This window comes from Mytilus californianus, unplaced genomic scaffold, assembly GCF_021869535.1.
Source record: "Mytilus californianus isolate M0D057914Y unplaced genomic scaffold, xbMytCali1.0.p SCAF_5, whole genome shotgun sequence".
Taxonomy (NCBI): Eukaryota; Metazoa; Mollusca; class Bivalvia; order Mytilida; family Mytilidae; genus Mytilus; species Mytilus californianus.
In genome coordinates, this window is record NW_026262701.1 from 108,135,528 (window position 1) to 108,162,345 (window position 26,818).

A 26,818-nucleotide genomic window follows, 5' to 3' on the forward strand; every position below is an offset into this window, starting at 1 on the left:
ATGTATAACGCATGTGTAACAAACTGCATGTAATTCACTTGAGAACTAAGATACATGTCAACAATCATGGTAATTGGACAAATAGGAGGACATTTTGAAAAATATTTAATACAGGCACCATGCCTTTTAAATGCAGTAATCACGCATGTATCACAAGTGTATTTCCTTACGCATGTAATTCACATGTGTCACATGCGTGGCATGAAATGTCTCTTTCACATGCGGGTGACACGCATGTGAAACGCATGTGTCACGCATGTACACATGTGTGGCATTTTTGCCAGTGTACAAGTAAATGGATCACAATCCAAATAGCATAGTGTAACTAATGATATCCCTCAAGGATCAGTATTGGGTCCGGTATTGTTTGTAATTTTTATTAATAACTTAACTGAATATGTTCTTTCTTGCGTATTTTTATTTGCCGAGGATCAAAAATTATATAGAGAAATAACAGATGAAAGTGATGTTAAAGACATACAATCAGATTTAGATGAATTATTAAAGTGGAGCGAGACTTTGCTTTTAATGTTTCACAGGGACAAATGTAGAGTATTGCCCATGATAAACAAAGACAAATCGTATTCAGAGAACACGTATACCATGAAAAATTATTAAGGTAGAACAACTGTACATTGGACATTGGAGTGACTATCGACAGAATTTTATCTTTTGAAAAACATATTCAGACACAAGTAAATGGAACAAACCAGATTGTTAGATTAACTAGGAGCATTTTTACACCTTGATTAAAGAACATTTGGTCTACTATTTAAAGTAATTTTTCGTCCACAGCTGGAAGATGCTAGTTAAGTGCATGGTCACCGTTCAAAAAAAAAGATATTGAGTCGATAGAAAAGGTACAAAGGAGAGCCACTAGAATTCTTCCACTATTGAATATATGAATTATGAAGAAAGAGTGCACAAGTTAAAGTTTCCAACAGTTTGAATATTGACGCATGAGAGGAGATATGATTGAAACATTCAGAAGTAATACAGGTCTTAATGATAAGGGAGTCACTGCAGATAATTTTCAATTGAGTAAACAACAACACATCAAGATGGAACACATATAAATTGATAAATCATCGCACAAAACGAGACACAAGAAAATACACTTTCAATAATATAGTAGTAGATACATGGAACAACTTACCAGATCAAATGATAACATCTGACACCATACTATAAGTTATATGGTTTGCTACTGACCCCCTACGGAACCATAGAGGGTCAGGAAAAACCATAGGGGGTGAGGCCGAAGGCCGTGAACCGTATAGCGAATTTATCGCACACGAGACTTTTCCTACCGCGTTTTGTAGAAAAATAAACAATGAAATACAACAAGACCTATAAATGACGTCACCATTAATAGTAAACGTGACGTCATGAACCCCATATGAAATCTACTGACCCCATACGGATCCATAGGGGTCACCAAGTGACGGCATTAAACCAATCACAACGTCATAATTTATCCGAAGTGCGATAAATCAATTTGAAAACGGACTAGATAAACTTTTGGAAAATCACCAACTATTGTATTACTGCAAAGAAGAATATGTACCGGAAAAAAGACTAAATACTTAGAGGAAGAAGACATTGAAGAGCTGCCTATAGAGGACCAAATGGTGCTGCGGGCAGAATCAGCATAAGGTGATATAAGGTAATTTATCTTGCCTCCTATACATTTCTAGGAATATTATTGGTTAAAAGCGACATCGTGGAGACTGTGTATATTTCATATGGTATTAGTAGGCGTGGTTTATTTTAATACACGGTTAGTAGTGGTATTACGTCCCTTTAAAAAAAACAACACAACGTTGGGGACAAATCTGAAACGTTTCACCCGGACAACAGACGAAGAAATGTATGAAGAACGATTGAAATAAATGCAGAAAACACATTAAAAGCTAATAAATTGTTATTGTTGGCATTTGTTTTTATATAGAACAATGAGAGTAGGTTTTTCATATTGAAGAATTGATCACTTTGATAGGCCACTAGTCAAATTGCTACATGTTAAGATAATCTGTAAGATAAATTCGTTTACAAAGTGTGCTAGTGACCTAATACGATATATATGGGGTCAGTAAATTTCATATGGGGTTCGAGCTTTCACAAGCACACTGTGTAACTTATAATATTGTATGTGAAAATGTACCGATATTGACAATATACAATGTGTGTGACGACATGCTTACATCGTAAATGAAATATGCCATTTCCCCAATATACATCGATTGTGAATAATATATTTGGTGTATATATAATTATTGACTAAATACTAATACTACATATTTGCAGTTTGATGACTAGCTTTTACAAAATGAAAAGCTTGGTATCTTTGGAGAGTTTTTTTTACCATAATATTCATGTATATTTTCAATAAATGTGACCTACCTTTTAATAATGATCATTATAGAAATAAGATGTGGTATGATTGCCAGTGAGTGAAATCTCCACCAGAGACCAAATGACGCAGATGTTAACAACTATAGGTCACCGTACGGCCTTCTACAATGAGCAAACTCATACCACATACTATGCTATAAAAGGCCCCGAAATGACAAATGTAAAACAATTCAACAAGAAAACGAACGGCCTGATTTATGTACAAAATAATAAACATAAAACAAATATGATATACATGCATTGATTTTGATTGGCTGAATTGTCTAATCAACCACAAATCAAATACTATCTATTCAAACGCAAGTAAAAGTAAACAATTGGTAGTGAAATGTGTGAATATGTAATCAACCAATACCAGAATTAAAGGTTTATCATCTGACACCATCTAAACCATCATCGCACCTCTGGTAAAATATTGTGACGTTATGATTGGCTTAACGCCGTAACGAGCTAACCCCTCATAGGGGGTTCATAGTCACATCTTCTATCAATAGTGACATCATCTATTGATGTTTTTGTATTTCATTGTTTATTTTTATACAAAGCTTGGCAGGAAAAGTCCCTTGTGCAATAAATTTATTATACGGTTCACTACTGACCTCTACGGATCCATACAGGGTTGGTAAAATCTTTATCTTACCCTCTATGGATCCGTAGGGGGTAAGTAGCAAACCAAATAACTTATAATTTAGGTATTTGAAAAAAAAAACCTTTTTAAATGCTTTTTTTTAGCTAGTTGTGTGTCGGCTTTAGTAAAATTAGAGTAAATGTCTTTTACAGACCTACAATGTAAATTAAATTCCATTTGATTTAACTTTCATTGTTTTGTGTCTGTAATTGTTATACAGGCACTGTGACTGTGAACTACTAGGCTCACGATACCTCAATGGTTACTTATTTTACCAGCAGGGTATTAAACATGTGGTTACGGTGATTCAAGTCCTTAAGCACCCTTTTCTTGTTAATAATACCAGGCCTATCAATACGGTGAATGTCTAATCGCCATAAATACTTTTTTTTTAATATAGATTATAATTCATTAAAACGTTCTCATATTTCAAGATAAATATGACAAGACAATAATTTACCTTGAACTTTTTTTATAGACTTCAATAGCATTCAATACTGCGAGCATTTTTTGTGCATGAGGACATCCTTCAAGTTATCAACCTTTGATTCTAATCTTTTGGGGAAAAAAAACGTGTACTATAAAAACTACGAGCAACACAATTTTACTTGCACGCAATATTGTTGATATAATCTATTAATGTGTTATAGAATACTTGAAATCATTTTAAATATCCTATATTACCTCAGTTGTCAGTAACTATTAAAGCCAATATCTAAGGATAAAACTGTTACCATTCAAAATTTGATGAAGGAAGTTGGACCATAACATGCAATATCATTGATCGATCATTTGTTTAAAAATAATACAATAATCTTTACATCCATATAAACAAATTACATGGTAAACTTTGTGACAACAAAAATATATATCAATGCAATAAACATATATATTAATGCAATAAACAGCAAGCATGAATCGTATTTAAAATGCAATCAAGAAATATGTATCCTTACGTCACCTTAAATTGGTCATTACCCAAAGTCGGTAAATTTTTAGAATCACGCTTGAATTTTTGTCGAGCCTGCGACTTTTGTCGCAGAAAGCTCGACTTAGGGATAGTGATCCGGCGGCGGTGGCAGCGGCGGCGTTAACTAACTACTTAAAAGATTAATATTTCAGAAGGTAGAAGACCTTGATGCTTCATACTTTGTATATAGATGCCTTATGTTATGAAGTTTCCGTCTGTCATATGTCCATTGTCCTTGACCTCATTTTCATGGTTCAGTGACTACTTGAAAAAAAAGTTCAGATTTTTTGTAATGTTAATTTCTCTCTAATTATGAGTAATAGGATAACTATATTTGGTATGTGCGTACCTTGCAAGTTCCTCATGCCTGTCAGACAGTTTTCACTTGACCTCGACCTCATTTCATGGATCAGTGAACAAGGTTCAGTTTTCGTGGTCAAGTCCATATATCAGATTTTATAAGCAACAGGTCTACTATATTAGGTAAATGGAATGATTGTAAGGTGTACATGTCAAACTGGCAGATGTCATCTGACCTTGACCTCATTTTCATGGTTCAGTGGTTAAAGTTAAGATTTTGTGTTTTGGTATGTTTTTCTAATACTATATGCAATAGGTCAAACTATATTTGGTGTAGAGAAATATTTCAAGATGAACATGTCAGTCTGGCAGGTATCATATGACCTTGACCTCATTTTCATGGTTGATTGTTCAATGTTAATTTTTCCTGTTTAAGTTTGTTTCTTAGATACTATATGCAATAAGTCAACAATATTTGATCCATTGAATGATTGTAAGGTGTACATGTCTGTCTAGCAGGGTTCATCTGACCTTGACCTTATTTTCATGGTTCATTGGTCAATATAAAGTTTTCATGGTTTGGTCTGTTTCTTGTATACTATAATCAATGGGTCAACTATATTCAGTGTATGGAATGATTGTAAGGTGCACATATATTTCTGGTTTGGTTTATCTGACCTTGACCTCATTTTCTTGGATCATGTTAAGTTAATGTGATACTTGTAGTAAAACTTTATATTTAGGACTAACAACATAAAATCAATGGTCAATAAAGCAGGAGAGACATTTCAGCGTGTGCACTCTTGCTTTTTTTGTTGTTGTTGTCCATGACGTAATTTCTTCCTTATTTCCAAGTAAATTAAACGTCTACCATTCAACTAGCTTGGTGATAACTATAAATGAGACATAAGTAGAAAAGTATATATAAATACTTGTAAAAAAAGTATTAGCAAAAATACAGAATTCCAAGGTAAATTCAAAAAGGGGGAAGTCCTTAAAACATGACAAAATCAAAAACTCAACTACATCAACCAACGGAAAGAATGGAAAACAACTGTCATATTCCTGACTTGGTACAAGTATTTTCTGAAGAAAATGGTGGGTTAAACCTGGTCGTATAGCAAACTTAACCTCCCATTTGTATGACAGTTGTTTATTGTTCCGTTATGTTGACAAAATTGGGTGAGCAACCCAAATGAACACAATTGATTAACGTGACAATAATTGGAATCCAGCATCCAAAACTGTGTAAACATACATTACAAACATATAACACAACTGACTTAAAAATTCAAACTAACATACAAATAAATCTTACAAAGACGCAAACAAAAACGTTTTGTAGTTGATAGTATATACAGTAAAGTAAAACATAATATACGTACATGTATACTATTACAACTTTTTTAACTAACCTGTGACAGCCAAATATATAAGGAGCCCGTGGTATTACCCAGTGTGTGTGTATTGCAGACCTTCGTGGTTATTTACCACCTTGTCACTATGATACTGACTGATGAAATTTATAAATTTTCATCAAATGTGATACGACACCTTCTGATTTCAGGTCAAATATGAAAAATCAAGCATATGTCAACAGTTTATATAAAAACCTTTAAACTTAATAAAGACTAAGTAACTCATTCAATATTCTAAAATCTTCGGATTATCGAATATGTAATCCGCATGTAGCTAGAAGGGCCTCTGTTGCATATTCTAGATTTAACAAAAATGATAGAGTCTGTGTTTTGCGATGGTATGTTATCACCGGGCTGTACTTACATGATCATCACGACGGGTGCCATATGTGGAGCAGGATCTGCTTAACCTTCAGAATCACCTGCGATCACCCCTATTTTTTGGGGGTGTGGTTCATGTTGCTCAGTCTTTAGGGTTCTATTGTGTTTTGTGTACTGTTGTTTTTCTTTTCGTCGTCTTTCGTTTCTTACCATGGCATTGTCAGTTTGTTTTCGACTTATGAGTTTGAATATCCATTTTGGTATTTTTAGCCTCTCATTTACTTTTTGTGATGCCTATTTTCATACTAACGAATACATGTGCACAAGCAAGACTTTGTGTTTTTTCACACATGTTAATATATACTAACCTAAAAGATTTTGGGTTGAGTATATATCATGATAAAACTGTCTAAAATTGCATTCTACTTGATTTGATCCATACCATAAAATCCCAACATATATATATTTTAATCGTTTAACTCGCATGTAACAAATATTTACAACAAACTTAAAAGATCCATGTATAATGTTAATGACAATATTAATAATAGAAATAAGGATATATAACATCAGAATCATATAAAAATAGAAATACCTACTTTGCTCACACCGGTCATATGTATCACCCAAAAGTTTTCCGAAAAATGATGGCAACCGTCTTTGCTACTACGTATTTGAGTTGGGCTTCCAACTGATTTGATCACCACTGATGAGTCATGTATAGACGTTTAGCATACACAATTAAGAAAGAAAAAAAACGTTATTCAACGAAAGGAAAATTCCTCAATTAGGGACGGGTGACTCTGACCTGTACGGCTAGATAAATGACTGATTTTTCAGCAAAATAATTTCTGTGTTCTCCGTTGTAATATACATGTGTCACCTTTGAACATTCGATATCCATTTACTTGTAAGTTTAATTGTTAGACTACTACTATACGGACACTCAATTTAAATAATTAATGTCGCCATTAAAAAATGTTATCAAGCATTATCCAAAACTGGTCATTTGTAATTTGATAAACACTGCAGATACAACCAAACATTTTATTCGTTTATTGTTTTCTTTCGTACTTTTTCTATAGACACCAACGTATCTTTATTTTACAACAAATGTACGTAACTTTAACGTTTGTAACCAATCCGAGATGTTACAAGGGTTCATATTATTCTACAGCGCTCTTTCACCAAGAGTTGAAAAGAGCGAACTATTAGAAAGTATTTTTATACGCAGAATACTGATTACAAATTAAAAAAAATAGCAACTTCGCAGGTCAAATGAATAAGTATATTTATCGCTATTTTACGAAATTTTCCTTTGATCTTACTAACTGATAATTTCCTTTCTCAGCATAGTAGAGTGATATGAAAAATTATCGCTAGAAACTAAGGGCGCACGTGCCGTTGTCAATGAAATTAACAACGTCGTCATAGGTAAAATAGCGATAAACAGATTATCATTGGTTATCTCAACTCGCTTGCTTTTCTCACTTTCGCCTTACCGGCTCAAGCGAGAAAATCAATCTCGTTGAGATTACCAACGATTATCTATAATTATAATTTTAATTTTTCTGTGTAACATAGTTTGTTCTTGTTGCTACTGACTTTTAATGTGTATGTAGATCAACACTAGTCTTCGTGTTTACATTGTAAAGCAAGAACTTTATTCTTTTGTTAATATCATCAAGATACTGAAAGGTCGTTATTAAAATAATGCAAAGGGAGCTGTTCTCGGCCAATCAAGTATTCCTTATAGCACAGCATTTTCCTAGACAGACCCAGAATTAAGTTACTTTTTTGAAAATGCATGGAAATTAAAACTAAAATCTGATTTAACTCGTAATTCTATGGTTATAGCATAAAAATGTACGAATTGAAAGATTCTTTTTGTAATTTTATATGGTTGTAAAAGCGTTGATCGTGTGCACATTTATAGAATGAAGCGCTACTGCTACCACGCTTCATACAAAATGTGCTTCCGTCAACGCTTTTACAGTCCAATAAAATTACCTAAAGAAGCATTCAATTAAATTAAATTCGTATGGGAGTACTAAAGCTATAACTATTCTGTCGTTTATTTGTTTCGTATAATATAAATAGACGATCGGAAGTATCATACTAATTCATTAGTTCAAGATCAAAACAAGGCTTCGTGTATACATTTCAAACCTTTTTCCTTTTAAAAATAATCAATGTACGAAAGTCTTAATTAAAATGTGTTAAAAAGGGAGCTCTTCCTCAGATAATTATCCTTTACAGCACGGTATTTTCCAAGGGAGAACCAGAATTAGGTAGATATTTCAAATGTTTTTCAGTTGAAATGTTAATACACTTTGTAGCATTTGATTCCAGATCTTCTGTGTAACGAAGACAGAGCTTCCTGTACATGTTAGCAACACGTGAGTTACATATATATGATAGAAATATGAAAACACCTTGTAACGCGTTGAATAACCATATTATTAAAGATAAGTGCGTCTTTGGCAGAAAAGCATCAATAAATTCGAAAACCCAGGTTATACCAGTCAAACTAAATAGCTTGATGTATATAACACTATTTTGACGGGTTGCTTTGTTTGTGCTTGATCTTTCCATTTTTGGTGTCAAGCTTATTTTACGCATTGTCATGAGAAAAAATATTATGTTGCATCCACAAATTACTGTCAAAGGAATTATCAGACATACTATACCTGAAGTTGAATGTTTGAGGAAGCAAATAGTCTCCCTTTTTCCATATCCAATGTCGTTAGACTGTGATAATGTAACAGTAATGTTTATGAGTATTATAGCAGCTGGTGTACCATAAGAATATAAACAATATAGAAACAAAGTTCGTTTCTCGTGGTGTGCGTCATGTGGAGTGTTGGTACTAAATGCATTGAACATATGAAAAGTACACACGCTTAAACAGGCGAAATAACTTTAAATGAAGAAATGAAGAATTATGCCAATTACTTAACAGAAAACAGCATGGTCAGTTTTGTTTGCTCCGAAAGTTAAAACTGCTTGGAAAAAGAATAATGAAAATACGAGTGATATGTTATTTTTACCCGGAATGGATCTTAAATTTGGAAATATACAATAAGTGACAAAGGTCAGAAATAGACATGTCATTGATATGACAGAGGCAATGGTCATTACAGTATTGAATACGTAATCAATGTTTGCTTCTGGTTTTTTAAGCAATTTCACTGTATCTACGCATATTCTTGCTCCTCCACTTGCTGTGAGTTTGAACTTTCCTTGTGGTATTTTCATGTTAGTCGACTTTAAAATTATGAATGAAGAAGCTGTTGGATCTATAATTATTTCATCTTTTTCCAGGTTTACTTGTTGACATAAAAGGAGCTCAGACACGTGACTAAATATATATGATCTCTGTGACCGTTCTTCTTTTGAGTTTGTTTTTGACAAGTAACACATCCCAGTAAACTGTGCTGCGTTGTTTATCGTTGCTTTTGTATTCATTGCCTTCTGATCTAAATTTATTTTTAGACTGATATGTAAAGCATCATTTGAGATGTTAACTATTTCTTCTTTAAGATATACAAGCTTTGTTTCAATGTCTTTTCTGAATACACTTTCATCAAAAAAGAATTCTACATTTGCCAATATCTCTACGCCTACTGTTTCGTTTGTGTCACATGAAATGTTTGTCACCATGTTCGAAGAAACCAAATCTAGTTTCTTTTCAAGTGTAAGGTAATCCTTTATGAAGTCTTTTAATTCATTTTCAATATTTTCTAAAATTTCATCATATGCCATGAGATTTATAATGCATTCTATTCTGATAGGTAATATATAGCCCAGTTGTTTAGTAACCAGGAGCAGTGGAGTACAAGTAGCATTGTCAAGGACATATCCAGGCGAACAAGTAACGTTTTTACATTTGTTCTGAAAAATAAATAATGTGTATTGCTCTTGCAGAGAGAAATAATTTGCATTGACGTTATTTTTGGACATGGAATCGTATGACACCTACCGAATGCATACACTTTTAAGTCATTTAGGATTAAAGTTTGTTAATTAATAAATGTATAAAAATGCGTTTACACTCATGTTTGTTACATTCTTTTGTCTCTGTCTTTGTTATTATAGAATATAAAAGTCAAGCAATCATATGCACGACAAGAAGAAGTAATGAAATATATACCCTTTCCACTATTGTTCAAAATATTAATTCATTTAAGGATATCTAAAGCTGAATACCTAGATGTTTGGGCTAAGATTTTACCGTAGTGATATAGTTGACAATGTATGTATTGACTTGCCGGTTATTGCCGAAATAAAAAAAGGAGTACTAACAAACACACCTGTTTTCATACCTAAAATTCAGACTTAAGCATCTAATGAGAAAGTTAATTCAAATATCAGCATCAATAGGAGCACAACTTTCGGTTTTCTATGGTGTAATAAAAGCATTAAACTTTTAAACTGAAGACGTCACTTTTGTTGCGGATGTCATGTTTACAGATACAGTATCGACGTTGCACTAAAAAAATTGATATTTTGTATGAAAAAAAGAAATTTAGAATACACGTCATTGATATAGCAACCCAGAACACAATTGAAAAGATAGAGGTCAGCATATTACGATTTTCAGTGATATACTATCGTGTATTAAATTTCCCCGAGTCTTGATCAATAATTTCAGTACAATTTACGAAGCTCTAAATCAACAACAATAAATTTATGAATTTACGCAATACTAAAACATGACATAAATTTCATTTTTCATGTATCTATTTTTAATCGGATTTTGATATTTTGATTTCTTCGAAAAGTCGATATATGTAGGTGTGCGTATTTATGTATCTGAACGTATGTGTAAATGTATATTGGTAAATTTACATGATGATATGGAGGTGTGAAATAGTACATAGATGGAGAGTTGTCTCATTGGCACTCATACCACATCTTCTTATTTCTATATACATTTAACACCAACACATTGGTATATATTTTTTGCATGAATATGAATAAAAGAATATTTGAGTATGCATCAATCATTATATATAAGTATGTAAACAAAAAATTAGGGACACCAACTTATTTAAATGATTACAAAAAATCTTTTATTTTTGTCTAATGTTTAAATTCACAAGGTGGTTTTTTGGTCGATAAATGGATAAATCACAAAAGCAAAATTCTAAAACAAAAAACAAAAAAAACTCACTTAAATAAAGGCAACAGTAGTAAACCGGTGTTTAAAAGTCGAAAATCGATTGAGGGAAAACAAATCCGGGTTACAAAGTAAAACCGAGGGAAACACATCAACTATAAGAGGAAAACAAAGGAACAACAGGAACACTGAAGTGGAACAAAAACAAATTCCAACATATATAGAAACGAACTATTTGATAATAACTGCCATATTCCTGACTTGGTACAGGACATTTTAAGAAAAAATTTTGGGTTGAACCTAGTTTAATGGCTAGCCAAACCTCCCGCTTTATGACAATGTTAAAAAATATCGCTAAAATGACAACACTAAGTGACAGCACAAACACACGCAATAACATTCATCACAGAGAAACGCACAAACAAATAGTATAATAGTCGACACAACATGCAAACCGCGGAACAACGACAAACACCACAGGATATCACAAATAATGACGCGCTTACGTTAGCTTACGTAACTAACATGCAATCTCGAACTTTATACAATTATTTACACAATACTCGTCAAAACAATTTTCATGACAATATTAAAATTGTGTTAACCAATAACGACACAAGACTTTGGGTCTTATCAATACAATTTACAGCAAGTCAGTTAATCTTTTTAAAGGGTTTGAAAATTTCAAAAAAGAGCTACCTTCTTGTAATCAAAGGAATGATGTTTTGTTTTGTTTGACATGAATTATAGTTACGCTATTGTTGTTAAATCTTCACAGGTAATATTTCGGAGAGGGTGGTTTTTTTTTTGGGTTGTTTATTTTTTTTTTGTAAAATGATTTAATGGACAATTTCATGTTTCCCTGTGTCTTATATCACTTAGAATAACTCGATTATAAAAAATAAATGAGTGTGGTTTCATTTAGGGTACTCACTTTAGTGGTTTATTTGTAAATATTTGACATTCCTGTCCAATGGCAAGAATCTTCGAAGGAATTTTCGAATTTTTATTTATTTCTGTCTTTGCTAAGTAAAAATTTTTTGTTGTGATTTTGTGCCGTTTCATTTACGATATTGAAAAGAATCTCCGTATTATTCAAATCTTATATTTACATTAAGTTTATCTAATACTTGGCCACTTTTACAGTCGGTAATTGTCATTTCCGTATCTGTGGGTAAAAGAATCAACGTCCTGAATGTAGTAACAACTCCTCCCACGTAGATACATGTTGAACAGATTATATTTCCGTGAGGAGAAGGGGTTGTTGCTTCAGTTGGCATAGGTGTAGTGGATGGTTGGAATCCTAAATCAGGATTACAAAGTGTACATAATATATTCTTATAACCTCTATAACTTTTGAGATATGTAGTATTTAGTTTCTCACAGGCCCATACTACATCTTCATCAAAATCAGGCCATGTACCTGAAACATTGCACGATTTTATTGTGTTTACCGTGTCTTCGCAAAGAACTTCTTTGTTTGGATTTGGTTCATATATAACACCACAGTTTCTCTGATTAGCATCTGCTAAGATGGTTGCTACGAAGAGTTGAAAATAAATCGGTATTGACTAAACAAGTTATTTCTATATCCCATGGTTGAAAAAATTGTGCAGCTGTCATGGCATGTAATGGGTGGATGTTAACCGAATCGTCTGCACAAATTGCACAAAATATATTACTAAAATGATTTTTCGTGTCATTTTTGCTAACTGGAAGATCATATATCAACGCTCCCCGCTCATAGCAGTAGGTATTCAACCCCTTATCGGCATAACGACACATACTCGATATAACATTTCCTCCTGAACACCCCCAGCGCTGGTCAAATTCATAATCAATGCAACAATCACGATTTAACGAGCAATTTGCAATACACGAGCACTGTAATGACTGGTTACCGGTAAGTTGTTCTTGATTAGAATTGTAAATTCCGCAAAGTTCGGGACCATATGTTTGAGAGTATAGTGACATCAAATTAGGCATATTGACTTTACGATCATTGTCGAAATACACAAACGAAGTACTTATTCTTTTTCCTTCATTGACATCGATGCCTGATCTATTGATATAACTTGTTAGATATTTTCCTAAGAAATCAGTCTTGAAATTGACATTACTTATTCTGTATCTGATTTTCTCATTAGTTTCACCAAAAAATACTGATAAACTTCCCTTGATTTCAGCATATCGATGCAAATCATTTTGTCTATTACAAAAGTAGCAAAATGTATTTTTAAATGGGACTGTTACGGCAGTTGTATTATAAACCAGGCATGCTTCGTCCAGAGATTGAGATTTAAATAGTCTCTCTTCACTGGGGATGCAAGATGAAATAACGGTGAAATTTGAATCTTTCAGTGGAGGATTACACAAAAGGCAAAACACACTTTTATAAATATCAAACGGAAGTTGAAGGAAATGGCAAGCCCAATCAATATTATAGTCATACTTTTGCCAGGTACCAGTTATATTACAGCGACCAATCAGATTTTCGTTTATTGGTTGGCATGTACGAGCCTTGTAGTTTTCGTTTTGTTGAACGTAACGAACGGTACATCTCTTTTTTGTAACCATATCTGCTATTTCCTCAAAACTTGATAAGAAATTGAAATCTGCAAATTTTTCACAATTGATGTCCACTGTCCATGACTCTGTATCTGTTTCATTATGACACTGAGCACAATGGATATTCCTATAGGTTGTCCTTGATATACTTGTAACCGGAACCAATGAAAGGTCCGTAGCAAGATTTGTGTCATTTTCACAAAGTTGAGTGAGTTTCTAATCGGTACCATTTGGACATGTGTTGATCATTGCGAAGTAAAATTCCGAGAGTAGATTCTCCGGGTTATAAACAGCATCATTCGTACAAATTTCATTGTACTTGGGTAATGCTAAGTCTGGGCAGCAATTTTTGTTAAAAACACATGTATCACAATAGCAAGGTGGACATACAGAATTTATGTATGTTAAATCTCTATTATGATATGGCAGCGAAAAACCGGTTGCATTACAAAACTGAATACCACATGTCGCAGCATACTGGTTATAGATATAATCCAAATCAGGCAAACTGTCAGTATGGATTATATAGTACAATACAAACACGAACAAATTGTGTATCCTGTAATAAAAATAAATTATGTGATACCTAATTATCGTCATGATGATAAATTATACAATTGCAAACTATGCTTTCATAAATGGACTCTTTTTACTGTAGTTTTATTTACGAACGTCATACATATTATATCAGAGATTTCCAATAAAATTACATTATTCGACATAACCAACCTATCTAACGTATTTCAGCCTATCATATTTTAGCCTGAAGGAGGGAGGGGCATAGACTAAATGAATTTTATGCTCGTCGAATACACATACTTTGTTGGAATGGATGCTATTAAAAATTTATCCAAATCTTCAATTTAAATCCATTAAATTCTGGGTGACTTTATTGACAACAATCTTTTAAGGAAATAATTAATTTAGTTACCGGTAATCAAATGCGCCGAGTATTACTTAGTCATTATATTTGACACATATAAATAGTTTTAAACACACTAGGTTGTAAAAGGTGCATACGACTTTTTTAAACATATTTCTATAATTTATTTCAAGATCCTTTTGTCAGAGGCAGAAATTCAGATCACTGATGCATCTATCTGATAGAACTTGTTCATCTTTCTGTAGAATTTTATCAAATGGAATTGATGTGGACACATCTTTAGGAAAAAAAATGATTACACTTGACTAAATCAGTCATTTTATTAATTGGTTTTTTTTATGATTATTATAATGATGCATGGATTCAAGGAAGAGTATGTATGTTTAATTTAAAGTCATCGCTTACACATATATTTATGAAATGTTTGGCGTTTAACTTATACATATTACGTCTCAAGAAACGGAGATCTATGGAATATTTGATAACATTTTGTTAAGTAGGATTCTTTTAGTTTATGACCAACTAATGATACCAAGGGGATATAATGTTTTCTGGTCTGTGCTTCGGTCCATTCATCCGTCCCATTCCAAATTTAAAAATATATACCAAATTAGGGTTTGACCCGTGTTAAGTGATTTACTGAACATGGAAATTTGATAATGTGAGGGGGCACGGTGTCTTATGGCCACAAATTATTGTTTTGCATAATTTGAATAAGCATGTTCATGTTTGTGTATCTTTAATATTCATAACCGCCTGGGTGATCTTGTGGAAACAGGCACGCCTCGAGTGCTAGATGATTTGGGTGCGACCCTCGCCCCGTCCTAATCAAAGATTGGCTGACTCTGTGCTAAGCAAGCAATATTTAGGAGTAAGAGCAACGATTTGTCAGTCCGGAGACAGAATAATATGTCCAGTTAGGGTAGCATGTCTTCCTGCGGACTGTTACAATCTATTCTATAGTGTACAGATATGTCAAAGTCTCTGTGATGCCGAGTCTACCAATATACAATTTTAAAAGACGAAATATTATATGAGGTGCAAAAGAACGCCATTTGTTCAAAATTCTGTAACGTTTCGTAAAATTCTGTCAAGCGGTTCAGGAGCAGTTTCGGAAACAATAGTATGACAAGTGAATGACCGGAGAGACGAACGTAGGACCCCATCATCACTTTATACCACTCACTAAAGAAAGAGTTTAATAATATGGATAGATAGAATACCAAATCTTATTAAATATATAGATGCAAAAACACTTCGGCCTCGTCTTAAAAGATGAACATCAGTAGTTGTTCAGAGCAAATTCGAACATGAATAATAGTAATTTGAGACAACGTTGTCTATTGAGTACGTACTTCTTGCGGCTAGTCTTTTAAAAAAATCATGAATTTACATTCCTAAAAGTAGTTATAAAATTCCAAAACTGGTCGATTGGCTATCGGTATTTTTTGTCCCAAAAAAAACATGGGATAAGATCTTGCTATCAATTCTAGTAATGTCTTAAATGAATTTTTATCATTCCTTTTAGGAACCATAGAAATTTGGTTTATAAATTTCAACCTACCTTAGAATCATGGTTAGTCAATGCAAATCCGGGAAACCAAAGATAACAAAGTAGCAATTTGTTACCTGTGATTTTATTTGTTCATATTTTTTTCAAATTATGATAGCTTTTCCATTATTTGAATTCCAATCATAAATCCTTATTTGTACTGTCATTACTTCAGATTGAGTTAAAACTAAATAATCAGATATTCCCATGTGTAGGCCGCCAATTCAAATACTACTCTAGTCAAAATACATAACACCATTCCCTTTGGAAAAAAATTCCGAAGTATGTCCTAATATCACGATTTTTAGTCTAATGAGTGTAATGAGATTGATCATGCTCCATCAGTTTTTATGAAAGTAGTTGCTCTACAGTATTATTTCCTGAATGCATTCAATTTAAGAGTATGTCAATTGATGTTATTTGTACGATTTATCAACCGTTGTTTAAATCTTGAAATTGTTTTGCAGATATTCGGTAAAATCTAAATAAAAATATAGTAACATCACGCACGACACACACACACGTACACACACGCATTAACACACACACACACACACACACACACACACACACACACACACACACACATTTTCAAAGTTTTGGTTAATTGTGTTTCAATAAATCAATTTCTTTTTGTAACGTAAATGCTGATAATCGATAAATGTTTCGGTCATTGCAGTAGCAAATAGATACATTTTGTATGTAAAACACTAGTTCATGAAACATGTAATTGTGCTAAAGCTAAAGTTTGAACTCACGTTTTGACGCTTTTGGGTCTGACTTGTGGATTTTTATTACTTTTTCCGCTTAAATTGTAGACGTCAGATTTGTAAAGTTGTATTATTTTCCTATTCCTATAATCAAAAATATTTATTAACTTTGTGTAAAAAATAAAATAACAAAAATTTCGACCTCAAAGGGAAATTCAAAACAAAATGTCCTTCATAAAATGGCATAATCAAACGCTCAAATACGTCAAACGAATGGGAAACAACTGTCATATTCCTGACTCAGTACAGGCATTTCCTAATGTAGAAAATGTGTAATAATCAATAACCAAAACTAGTACATGCTAGTAAGCAATTCAACTTTTAGACGTGAAGAAAATTTTATCTAAGTAAGATCACGTTTTAAATTACTATAAAATATATCGTACCGATATAATATATATGTTCCTCAGACAGCATGTCTGTGAAAAGATGGTTCGACAAATGTACATGGCTGCTAAAATATAAGGTCGTGTTGATTTATTATTAGTTTGACTTGAAATCTTACTACTCCATTATATAGACTATATACTAAAGAAATTATTTGTTAATATCTGACATGATTAAACTACGGAGCCCCTTTAGTGCCATGTAAATATAAATATTTTCGTATGCCGGAGAAATAATCTGGTGCGAACCAGTTTGAAAAATCGTGCATACGACTTTGAAACTAGTGTGTATGACTTTTAAACTCGTGCGCGCCGGATTAAAATTCCGACAAACGAAAATATCTATATTAGATGGCACTTAAGGGGCTCCGTATGAAAGCAACACACGAAGCTTATCAACATTCAGCTTATAATGGTACACATCTTATTTTTTTAATTAACACTAAAGGTAAGAAACATATGAATTGCTGATAGGGGAAAATCAATACACTGACAAATTTACATTTTCATTAAAAATGGATAAATTAATAAAACCAACCTGACGGTGGTCTATATTGTTATATCTGAACTATTATTAATGTATCTTGACGGAAATATTGAGATCTTTAGTGTCAAAAGATCAAATTTTAAAAAGGAACGATTGAACGATTGTGAGGAACCAATCAGAGTAATTAAGCCACGTGCTTGGTGTTTAAGAACATGAACATTTATTTTATTAAATAATAATTTCACGTTACTATGATATGCAGTTGATCATGAGGACTGTACCATAAAACAGGTTAAGCGGAATCCAGAGGAACCAAAACCAAGACACGTTATCAGAATTGGGTAAAGCTATTTGGTAATGTATTCAGGGGCGCATTAAAGATACCTTCTTACTACCATTCTTTCTATATTAAAATATGGCTTTCAGATATAATGTGATGAGGTATATTGAAATGTGTCAATCAAATAAATGCGGGTTCATAAACATTCTAAAGTTTTAATACAAAATTTGCAATCACAATCTTTACAATTTTGCTATTACATCAACTTTTTAGATTTTTCTACGTTTTACACTTCCGTTCTCCACGCATGCTCAATTGACAGATCGACTACACCTTCTCATTAAATAGTGCTTTTACTATAAAATGGTCATCATAGATACAAGTTCCTTGTTTTTTAAAACATGAATAATCTAAAAAAATTTAGTAAAAATCATGTTGTAAGCAACATTCGGATATGTAATCAACGAGGAAAGGACATAATTTTAGCTTTGACAAACGAACATATCCGTGGTCGTTTATGACAAAGATATTCCATTATGGTCAGCCAAAGCATGAGAGCGTCTTCAACACTTTGTAGAGATGACTCCAACTTTACCATTAAAACACTTGGTGCAATACATTGTTTTTGTAATCTGTAACCCTTTATCAAGAAAACCCAGATAGTGAACCAAAACTATTGCATATTGCATAACAAAATCCATATGCAGGTGATGCTGAAATAATGCTACATAAAAATTGTAATTTTGCGGTAAGAACTTTGAAGAAATCTAATTAGTTGTCAAGGAAAGGCGAAAGATAACAAAGGGACAGTCAAACTCATACTGTAAATCAAGAAATTATTGCGAGGTTTTTGTTAATGCGAATAATGCGACTCCTTTATGATCTTTTTCACTTTTTCCAATGCGAACTGGTTTGAAAATTCTGTGACTGACAATATTCGAGAAGATAGCTGTATGTTTGTATTGGTTTGAATGGAGGTTTGTAACTGTGGTTTCCAAGCAAAAGTCGATCAGAGAATGACGTTTTGAACGGGGTAGTGAATAAAGCTTCGTTCGTATGTGATGAATGCCCAATGGGTTCTGTGTAAATACCAGCAGGTCATTAATGGAGACATCATTGACTAGGTGGTGTATAATGACGATGACCATGACTTCGTCTACGTCGAGGAGAAGAGTTTAAAATGTTCATGAAATCCGCCGAGCTACCGGAAGGACTAGATAGTATACATATACCATCAATGTTGTCATTGCAACCATATGTTATCGCATTTCCCAATTCTCGAATCCAAAAGTCTTCCTTTTGTCTACGGAGAGCTGTTGCAAAATGATGGTTGTTATTCCTGTGACAACTTTTCTTTTGTTCGATGATGTGAACTTGAATGTTTGTTTGTTTTTCGTTCATTATTTTGTACATACATCAGGTCGTTGTTTCTCTCGTTTTATTTGTTTTACATTTGTCATTCCGGGGTCTTTTATAGCCGACTATACGGTATGGGTTTTGCTCAGTGTTGAAGACCGTACGGTGACCTATAGCTGTTAACTTCTATATCATTTGGTCTCTTGTGGAGAGTTGTCTCATTAGCAATTATACCACAGGTTCTTATTTTTATATTGCATAGAAAGAATTGAATGATCAGGCTGATTAAAATTCTGGTAAACAATGTCGCTAGCATTGTTGTTTATGTCTGATATATGGCCGCACATACATTTATTACGCCTTCTTTTCGTTTCACCGTCATATACCAATCCGCAAAGGTTACAGTCTAATCCGTAGACGATATTTGTTGATTTACAATTCAGATCATCGTAGCTTGTGGTAATTTTGTTTTTGTAACTTGCTAGTAAATTGAGCATCTGTTATCAACATTTTTCAGCTTTTGCAGTTCTTAGTTTTACTTTAAAAATGAGACAATGTTGTTCAGAGTCATGAAAGTCAAAAATGTCTTGTAGAAGAACAGAACACGGCCGCGTACGAGGTATTTGTCATGTATGGCGATGAAGGGTCACCTGCAATTTCAGACGATACTGAACTACCAACTGATATTAAACAGAATTAGCTGTATCTGTGGTATCTTTTATTTCTGGGTCAATGCTATAGATGCGATCAAAATAATCACAAAATGTTTAAATTACATCATATATATAGCGTAAACAAGAAGTTAAAAGATAATGCAAGCGTCGTAACATTTTCTACTGTACCTGTGTGTTGCCCTAATACAAAGAAAGAAAACATTTGACGAGCAAATTAGCACAGTTCGTTCCATTAAAAAAGCAGACCGTCTGTTAAAATTAACGTCAATCCAACGTACCAAGTATGTTGTCAACTATAAAAAAAACTTCTTGATGATGTCGTTTTTATACAAATCTGTTTTTAATCAAAGTGTGTTTTTTAAAGTATGATATGTTCATCATTTATACTAAATATTTTTATCTAGATTACCCATTCTTTTCTATGATACAATGTTCGACTTATCATACCAATGTGTTTTAAAGTTCAATAAAGACTTATTATGTAAATAAAACTCAAATGTGTGTTTCTACTATCATATAAGGAGAGCAATTTTGTTGTATATACTCTTAACATATCTTCTTTAGTTAATTTGTACTTTATCGCGAAATTCAGTAATCTGATATCAGCATAGAGTTTTTTTTCTTAGTAGTTTTCTTTATCAAAACTCACAGTGTATGTACAAATAAATATTTTATACTTGTCAACATCAGATAATTTTTATCTCTGACAACTCTTCTTTTCTAAAGTTCTAAATATTTATATAAAACTTTTTAATTTTGTTATTAATTCTCCAGCTGGTCCTATAATTTTGTGAAGCAACATTAGTCATTACATTTACATCTTCAATTCACTTCGTGATTTCCCATTTGTTGCTTAAATCATTACAATATTTATTTTTAAGCATGAGTGAACAAGAATAATTTTCAATAATTTTTTGTACCATAGATTGCGTCCAGACTTCAAATTCCCTTACGCGGTTTATATTCATCATACAGGATATTGATTTTTTGAATTCTTTATTTGTTTAAAGAGGATTGCCAACAGCCAGAGGCTACGTGTGGGTCTTTTGAGGCAAATAATAAAAGGATTCTAAAGAAAATAAGGTAATATTACTGAAAATCTCAGTTTACTAAGTTAGCATGTTGATCATCTTTAAAACAATTTAAAAATAGATAATTTAAGAATTGTTTCAATTTTGCTGTGTTTCTCACGAAAAATAAAAACAGACAAAATGTTGGCATTGTTTTTACTCATTTAGAAAGCAGGCGGAGAATACCAAGGGGACATTCAATTCAAATGTAGAATATAAACTGACAACGCCATGATAAAAAACGTAAAAAAGACGAAAAGGCGAAGAAAACATACATAGAAAACACTGAGCGACACAAACCAATGCGGGGTGAATTTCGGTATGGTTAGCAGTTCCTGCTCCACATGTGGCACTAGTGTTGTCTGTTGCTCATGTAAGTACAAGTCTCATGATAAGTCTCATTCGATGATGTCATAATCGAAAAAAAGATTGGATTGTGGGTACGACAATTGGATTATATCTGTGATCATCTGTGACACATATATTCCATAAAGTTCAACTCGTGATGGCGTCAGTGAAGCTTTCGAAGAGATGACTTCAACCTAACCATTAAGAACCCTTGGTTCACTATCATTTTTAGTTTTCAGTGCTCTTTATTCTTGTAATGGATTTTGCCGTCCAACTGAAAGCGCCTTGATAGTCTAATGTACATAATACGCACATCTGGTGTACTGATTACACGCCTGGTATCTTGAATGCAAATCAACAAACTCTTGGTCGATATTACTACTAGTGGATGTTTCGTTCCGAGGGTATCACCAGCCCAGTAGCCATCACTCATGTGAAGTCATAAAATATCATCGATACGGTAATTTTCAATAAATCGACTGTTAATAAAATGAATAAATCATTTGAAACATTTTGGGTTTTGAACCCCCAGACATGGAACTGAGAATGAAAACAGAGAATTTAGACGACTTTAGCCAGATTCTTATTTTTCATTTTCAGTGCTCTTCAACTTGGTAGTTGATTTGGCTTTTTTATTTAAGATATGGTGTTCTAAATAATAAGCCTAGTATTTTAATAAATTTTTACAACCACTTGTTCGATGCCACTATTGGTTAACGTTTCGTCCCTTATGGGATTACCAGGTAATTAACCCAAGCCCTTGTGCTGACATGAAATATAGTTGATGCAGTAAAAAATTAACCCGACATAACTTTCATGCGACCGAAGCACTTTTCTGGATTAACCTTCATCTGTAAATTTACTGTTCACAAAATGATAACGTCGTTCGAAGCACTAAGGGGGTTTACACCTTCTGACTATAGATCTAAGTCTAATTTGGCACAATTTTTAGATTTGTTTGCAATGGACTTCAATTTAATAACTGATTTATCCTTTCAACTGGTTTTTTTCTAGCGCTACTTGTATTTCGTAGAAAAAGCTCGTCTGGCGTACAAAATTATAAGCCCAGTTGATGATCTTTTTTGTTTTCTAGAAATTTAATCAAAGATGGGGAACTTTATTTTTTACACTCTACCGGATACTAAATTATGTAACTTTCCATACAAACAACGTTATATTAATGGATCTACCGGAGCTTCACACACCTTTTTTTTCAAATAATCAACATAAATGCATAGAAGTAGATGTGCGGTATACGTCAATAACACCGGAATTCATTTACACAATCATCATCTAGAAGTAAACACAAAGTCTTTAACGATAGACAGGTGTCTATACAAAATGTCAAGTTCTAACTCATCCGAGGTATAAAATGAAGTTGAGAATACATTAAACAGAAACTATAAAAGATCGGTCACCAATACCAAATATAAAAAAGGCCCGTTAAGATATAACATAAAACAACCACAGACGAGGTTCTTGAATTGGGACATATGAATATATGACATAGTTAAATTAGCTTGTTTTTAAGATATAAACTCTTTGCCTTTTTATCACGTATAGTGGACTATCAAAAGATGCATGAAATAATATAACTGATTACAAATCAGTACAGAAATCAATCTATTAATGGTATAGGAGATAACAAACATGAAATAGCAAACCTGATGAAAATCAGTACAACAAGCACTCAATTAAATGTTTGAGAGGTAAACAAAGACATAAGAATAACAAACTAATTATATAGAAGCGTCAATTCGTGTCAGATGGAGTTTATCCTTGCTAAACGCACAAGTTTTGATTCACTATTTGGTATCAAAAATCTAAAAGGTAACTGACAACTGATTTTTGTCTTATTGAGCTTCGGAGTAGTAATAAGAAACGATACAGTGTTTGTTAGATATTGTTTTGATATATATATTGGAAACGGGACATTTTGGCAGTTTTCCTAAAAAAAAAAGTGATTTCACAAATTCAGGTATTTCTACATCCTTGGCTTTCCAATGATTTGGATTCATCGTTCCTGATGAAAGTATTGCTCTCATATAATTCAATGAGTCCTTGACATTTATTCACCTTTAATTGTCACCTTTTGAATTCAGATCAGTCGTTGGTATTAATGAACGAATTAATCAGCTTCAAAATAAACATCATCCAGTCAGATGATTAAAGTGAATGTCATTAGAAAGTTATTTATCGTATTTTTCATCACAAAAACTCGTAATATTTGTATGGGATGAATATGTTTAATTTTGAAAACATAAGGGACATTCTGTTTGATTTTTTCTCTTGATCATATCATAGCAATATTTGATCAACTCTTTTAATCTTGCCTTACATTTCAGTTGGCTTAATATTCTCATTTTTTTTTTTTATTCTTGTTTAACGTCAATATGTTAACAGATACAAAAAATGAAGTTTAGTTACTATTTCACTTCTAGAATGTACATGAGACTATACTGTTAGAGGTAAGTTACTTTTCATGTTTAAAGATATGGGACTCTTTTCACAAAAAATCTTACCACTAAAATTGATTGTAAGTTATACTGAAATGTTCTTGACTTTTTTTGGGAAAAGAGTCGATGGATCTTAACCTGACATATGTTAGAATATTTATTGTCACCGTTAGTTCTCGAAGCTTGTCCTAATCTTTATGTTGTTGTTTTCTTTTAATGTGATTCGATGTTCATTGTGTTTTACTTTCATGTACACACTGCTAGTTTAACCCCGCCACATTTTGTATGTGCCTTTCCCAAGTCAGGAGCCTGTAATTCAGTGGTTGTCGTGTGTTGCTGTATATCATAATTGTTTTTCGTTCATTATTTTGTACATAAATCGGGCCGTTAGGTTTCTCGTTTGAATTGTTTTACATTTGTCATTTCGGGGCCTTTTACAGCTGAATATGCGGTATGGGTTTTAATCGTTCTTGAAGGTCGTACGGTGACCAATAGTTGTTAATTTTTGTGTCATTTGATCTCTTGTGGAGAGTTGTCTCATTGGCAATCACACATCTTCTTACTTTTATATCATCATTAAAAAATGTGCTTCTGGTCACTTTTTCTAACAGCATTTTTTTAAATAACCTGAATAAATCAGGCCTTCTTCGTAGGTCATCTCTCCTACTCGCGAGTGCCTGAACTCTTTATACAAATGAACGCGTCACAAAAACTTTATTTTGATCGGCATTATGTGAAAGAGAACCAATTATCTTACCGCTCAATTTTATAGGTGAATTCCGAGATAATTCCGAATGGTTAGTCATGCAGGCGTTAATGTAGCAATCGTATAGCAGCAGAGTATAACGAATGAATTATTCGGGTCATGTTCGAACAAATTTTTATTTCATTACTGACAAATGTGCTTTTAAGCTTAATTTTAATAATTCCTGCGCCCCCTATCGGTTACTGTCCTCACTGAAGCGATCGATAGTGAGCGGAATATAACGAATGAATTATTCCGGTTGGATTTGAACTTGCTTTTGGTAAGGTTCGTGTTGCTCAGTCTTTGGTTTTCTATGTTGTGTTTGGTGTACTGTTGTTTGTCTGTTTGTCTTTTTCTTTTTTAGCCATGGCGTTGTCAGTTTATTTTCGACTTATGAGTTTGAATGTCCCTTTGGTATCCTTCGCCTCTCTTTTGTTATTTGACTGAAAAATAGGCCAGTGTTCTCACTGAAACGATAGAAAAGGAACGGAAAATAATGTCTGAACTATTCAGTTTATATCAAGCTAGATGAATCGATCTCGAAAGAACATCTGCCAATCAAATATTGACAATAGAAACTTGATAAAAAAATAATCTACAATAGAAGCCAGATGAATCAATTATCGACAAGAAACCTGATCAATCACAATCAAGATCCCCGATCAATCAATAATCGAGAAATCCGATCAGTCTATTATCGACAATAGAAGTCGATCAATCTATTATCGACAATATAAACCCAGTCAATCCATTACCGACATTAGAAACCCTAACAATAAATAATCGAGAAACCTGATCAATCAATAATCGCGAATAGAAACCCGATCAATCAATTATTGACAACAGAAACCCGATCAATCAAGAATCGACAATAGAAACATGATCAATCAATAATTGACAATAGAAACCCGATGAATCAATTATCGATGATTTGTTCGGAAGCTAGGTATTTAAATTAGATTTAGATCTTTTATTTCGTTTTTTGATAGCGTCATCATTTTTTATCGGTAATATGCAGCCATGTCCATTCTTTGGTATCTTAATTTTTTTTCATGCCCCTTTTAGTAATAAAGTTCCAAAATGCTAATTGGCTGACCCCACTGTTTGCATGAGAGTTTGTGATGAAGGGGGTCGATTTTCCGTCTTTATGTTGTATAAATACGTCACACAAGTCTTGGTGAAAACATTATGCTGCAAGATCATAACGATCTTCTACTAAACACTTTCCAAGATTTTGAGGCCTTTTTAATTGTCGTTGAAATATAACGATAAGAGATACCAGATTCGGCTGATTAATCAAATAGGGATTATGAAAAATTTTAAAGATAAAAAAAAACACAGTAATTAAAATATTTTCGGCATTGTCAAAGTAACTGAAATATCTACACACTACACTTTAATTTCTTACATTGCCTACATCTTATCATAAATTTAATTTTTCTTTAAGTATTGCTAACACAAATTACCTGTTATATGAAAACGATGATGTATGATTGCCAATCAGACAACTCTCCACAAGAGACAAAATGACACAGAAATTAACAACTATAGGTCACCGTACGGCCTTCAACAACGAACAAAGCCCCTCCGAATAGTCAGCTATGTTTGTCTGTTTGTACTTCGACATGAAATTTGAAGTATCTTCAATAAACTACTATCACGCTGCATCTAAGCTGATTTCAAAAGGAAGTTTCCCCTAAAACGACAAAATGTGGTTTCAGAAATAATTTCAGTATATATCTCATGTTTTATGATTTACGATTCAAAACAAAATTTTCAGAATTTCAAATTTTAAAGATGGATTAAAAAAAAATAATTTCCCCTCGCCGTCATCTCTCTTATAATTATATACAATTATACAGCTTTCTTGTTTAAGCTTTCCTTGCGAGTTTTTAGCGAGTAAGTATTGTATTAATTTTGACCTAGTTGCATGATTATTTAATACTATCTCTTTCTGTAGAATTCCATGAATACTTGACTTTTAACATTCCTTTCATTTTCACCTTTTTTGTGAAGTTTTTTCGTCATGAACTATGTGGCTTCAAATAATCATTATCCAGTCACACGAT

General features: G+C 32.9%; 1 protein-coding gene across 1 annotated transcript; it reads right to left on the bottom strand.

Annotated features, from left to right (window-relative positions):
• Positions 1-7,586: 7,586 nt before the first annotated feature.
• On the bottom strand, positions 7,587-14,943 carry LOC127702858 (adhesion G protein-coupled receptor E2-like). Its single transcript, XM_052207162.1, has 5 exons — positions 14,925-14,943; positions 13,640-13,834; positions 12,380-12,477; positions 8,461-8,803; positions 7,587-7,600 (listed from the first exon to the last, which is right to left on the bottom strand). The coding sequence occupies exons 1-5, from the start codon at positions 14,941-14,943 to the stop codon at positions 7,587-7,589; spliced, it is 669 nt and encodes a 222-aa protein (XP_052063122.1).
• Positions 14,944-26,818: the final 11,875 nt, after the last annotated feature.

Bases quoted from the DNA above. Each gene is read 5' to 3' on its own strand.
- LOC127702858 (XM_052207162.1), bottom strand. The intron at 12,478-13,639 runs GTACCTGGCAAA...ATCCTGATTTAG, and splicing joins TGGTCGCTGTAATATAACTG to GATTCCAACCATCCACTACA. The intron at 8,804-12,379 runs GTTACTACATTC...ACATTATCACAG, and splicing joins GTATCTACGTGGGAGGAGTT to TCTAACGACATTGGATATGG.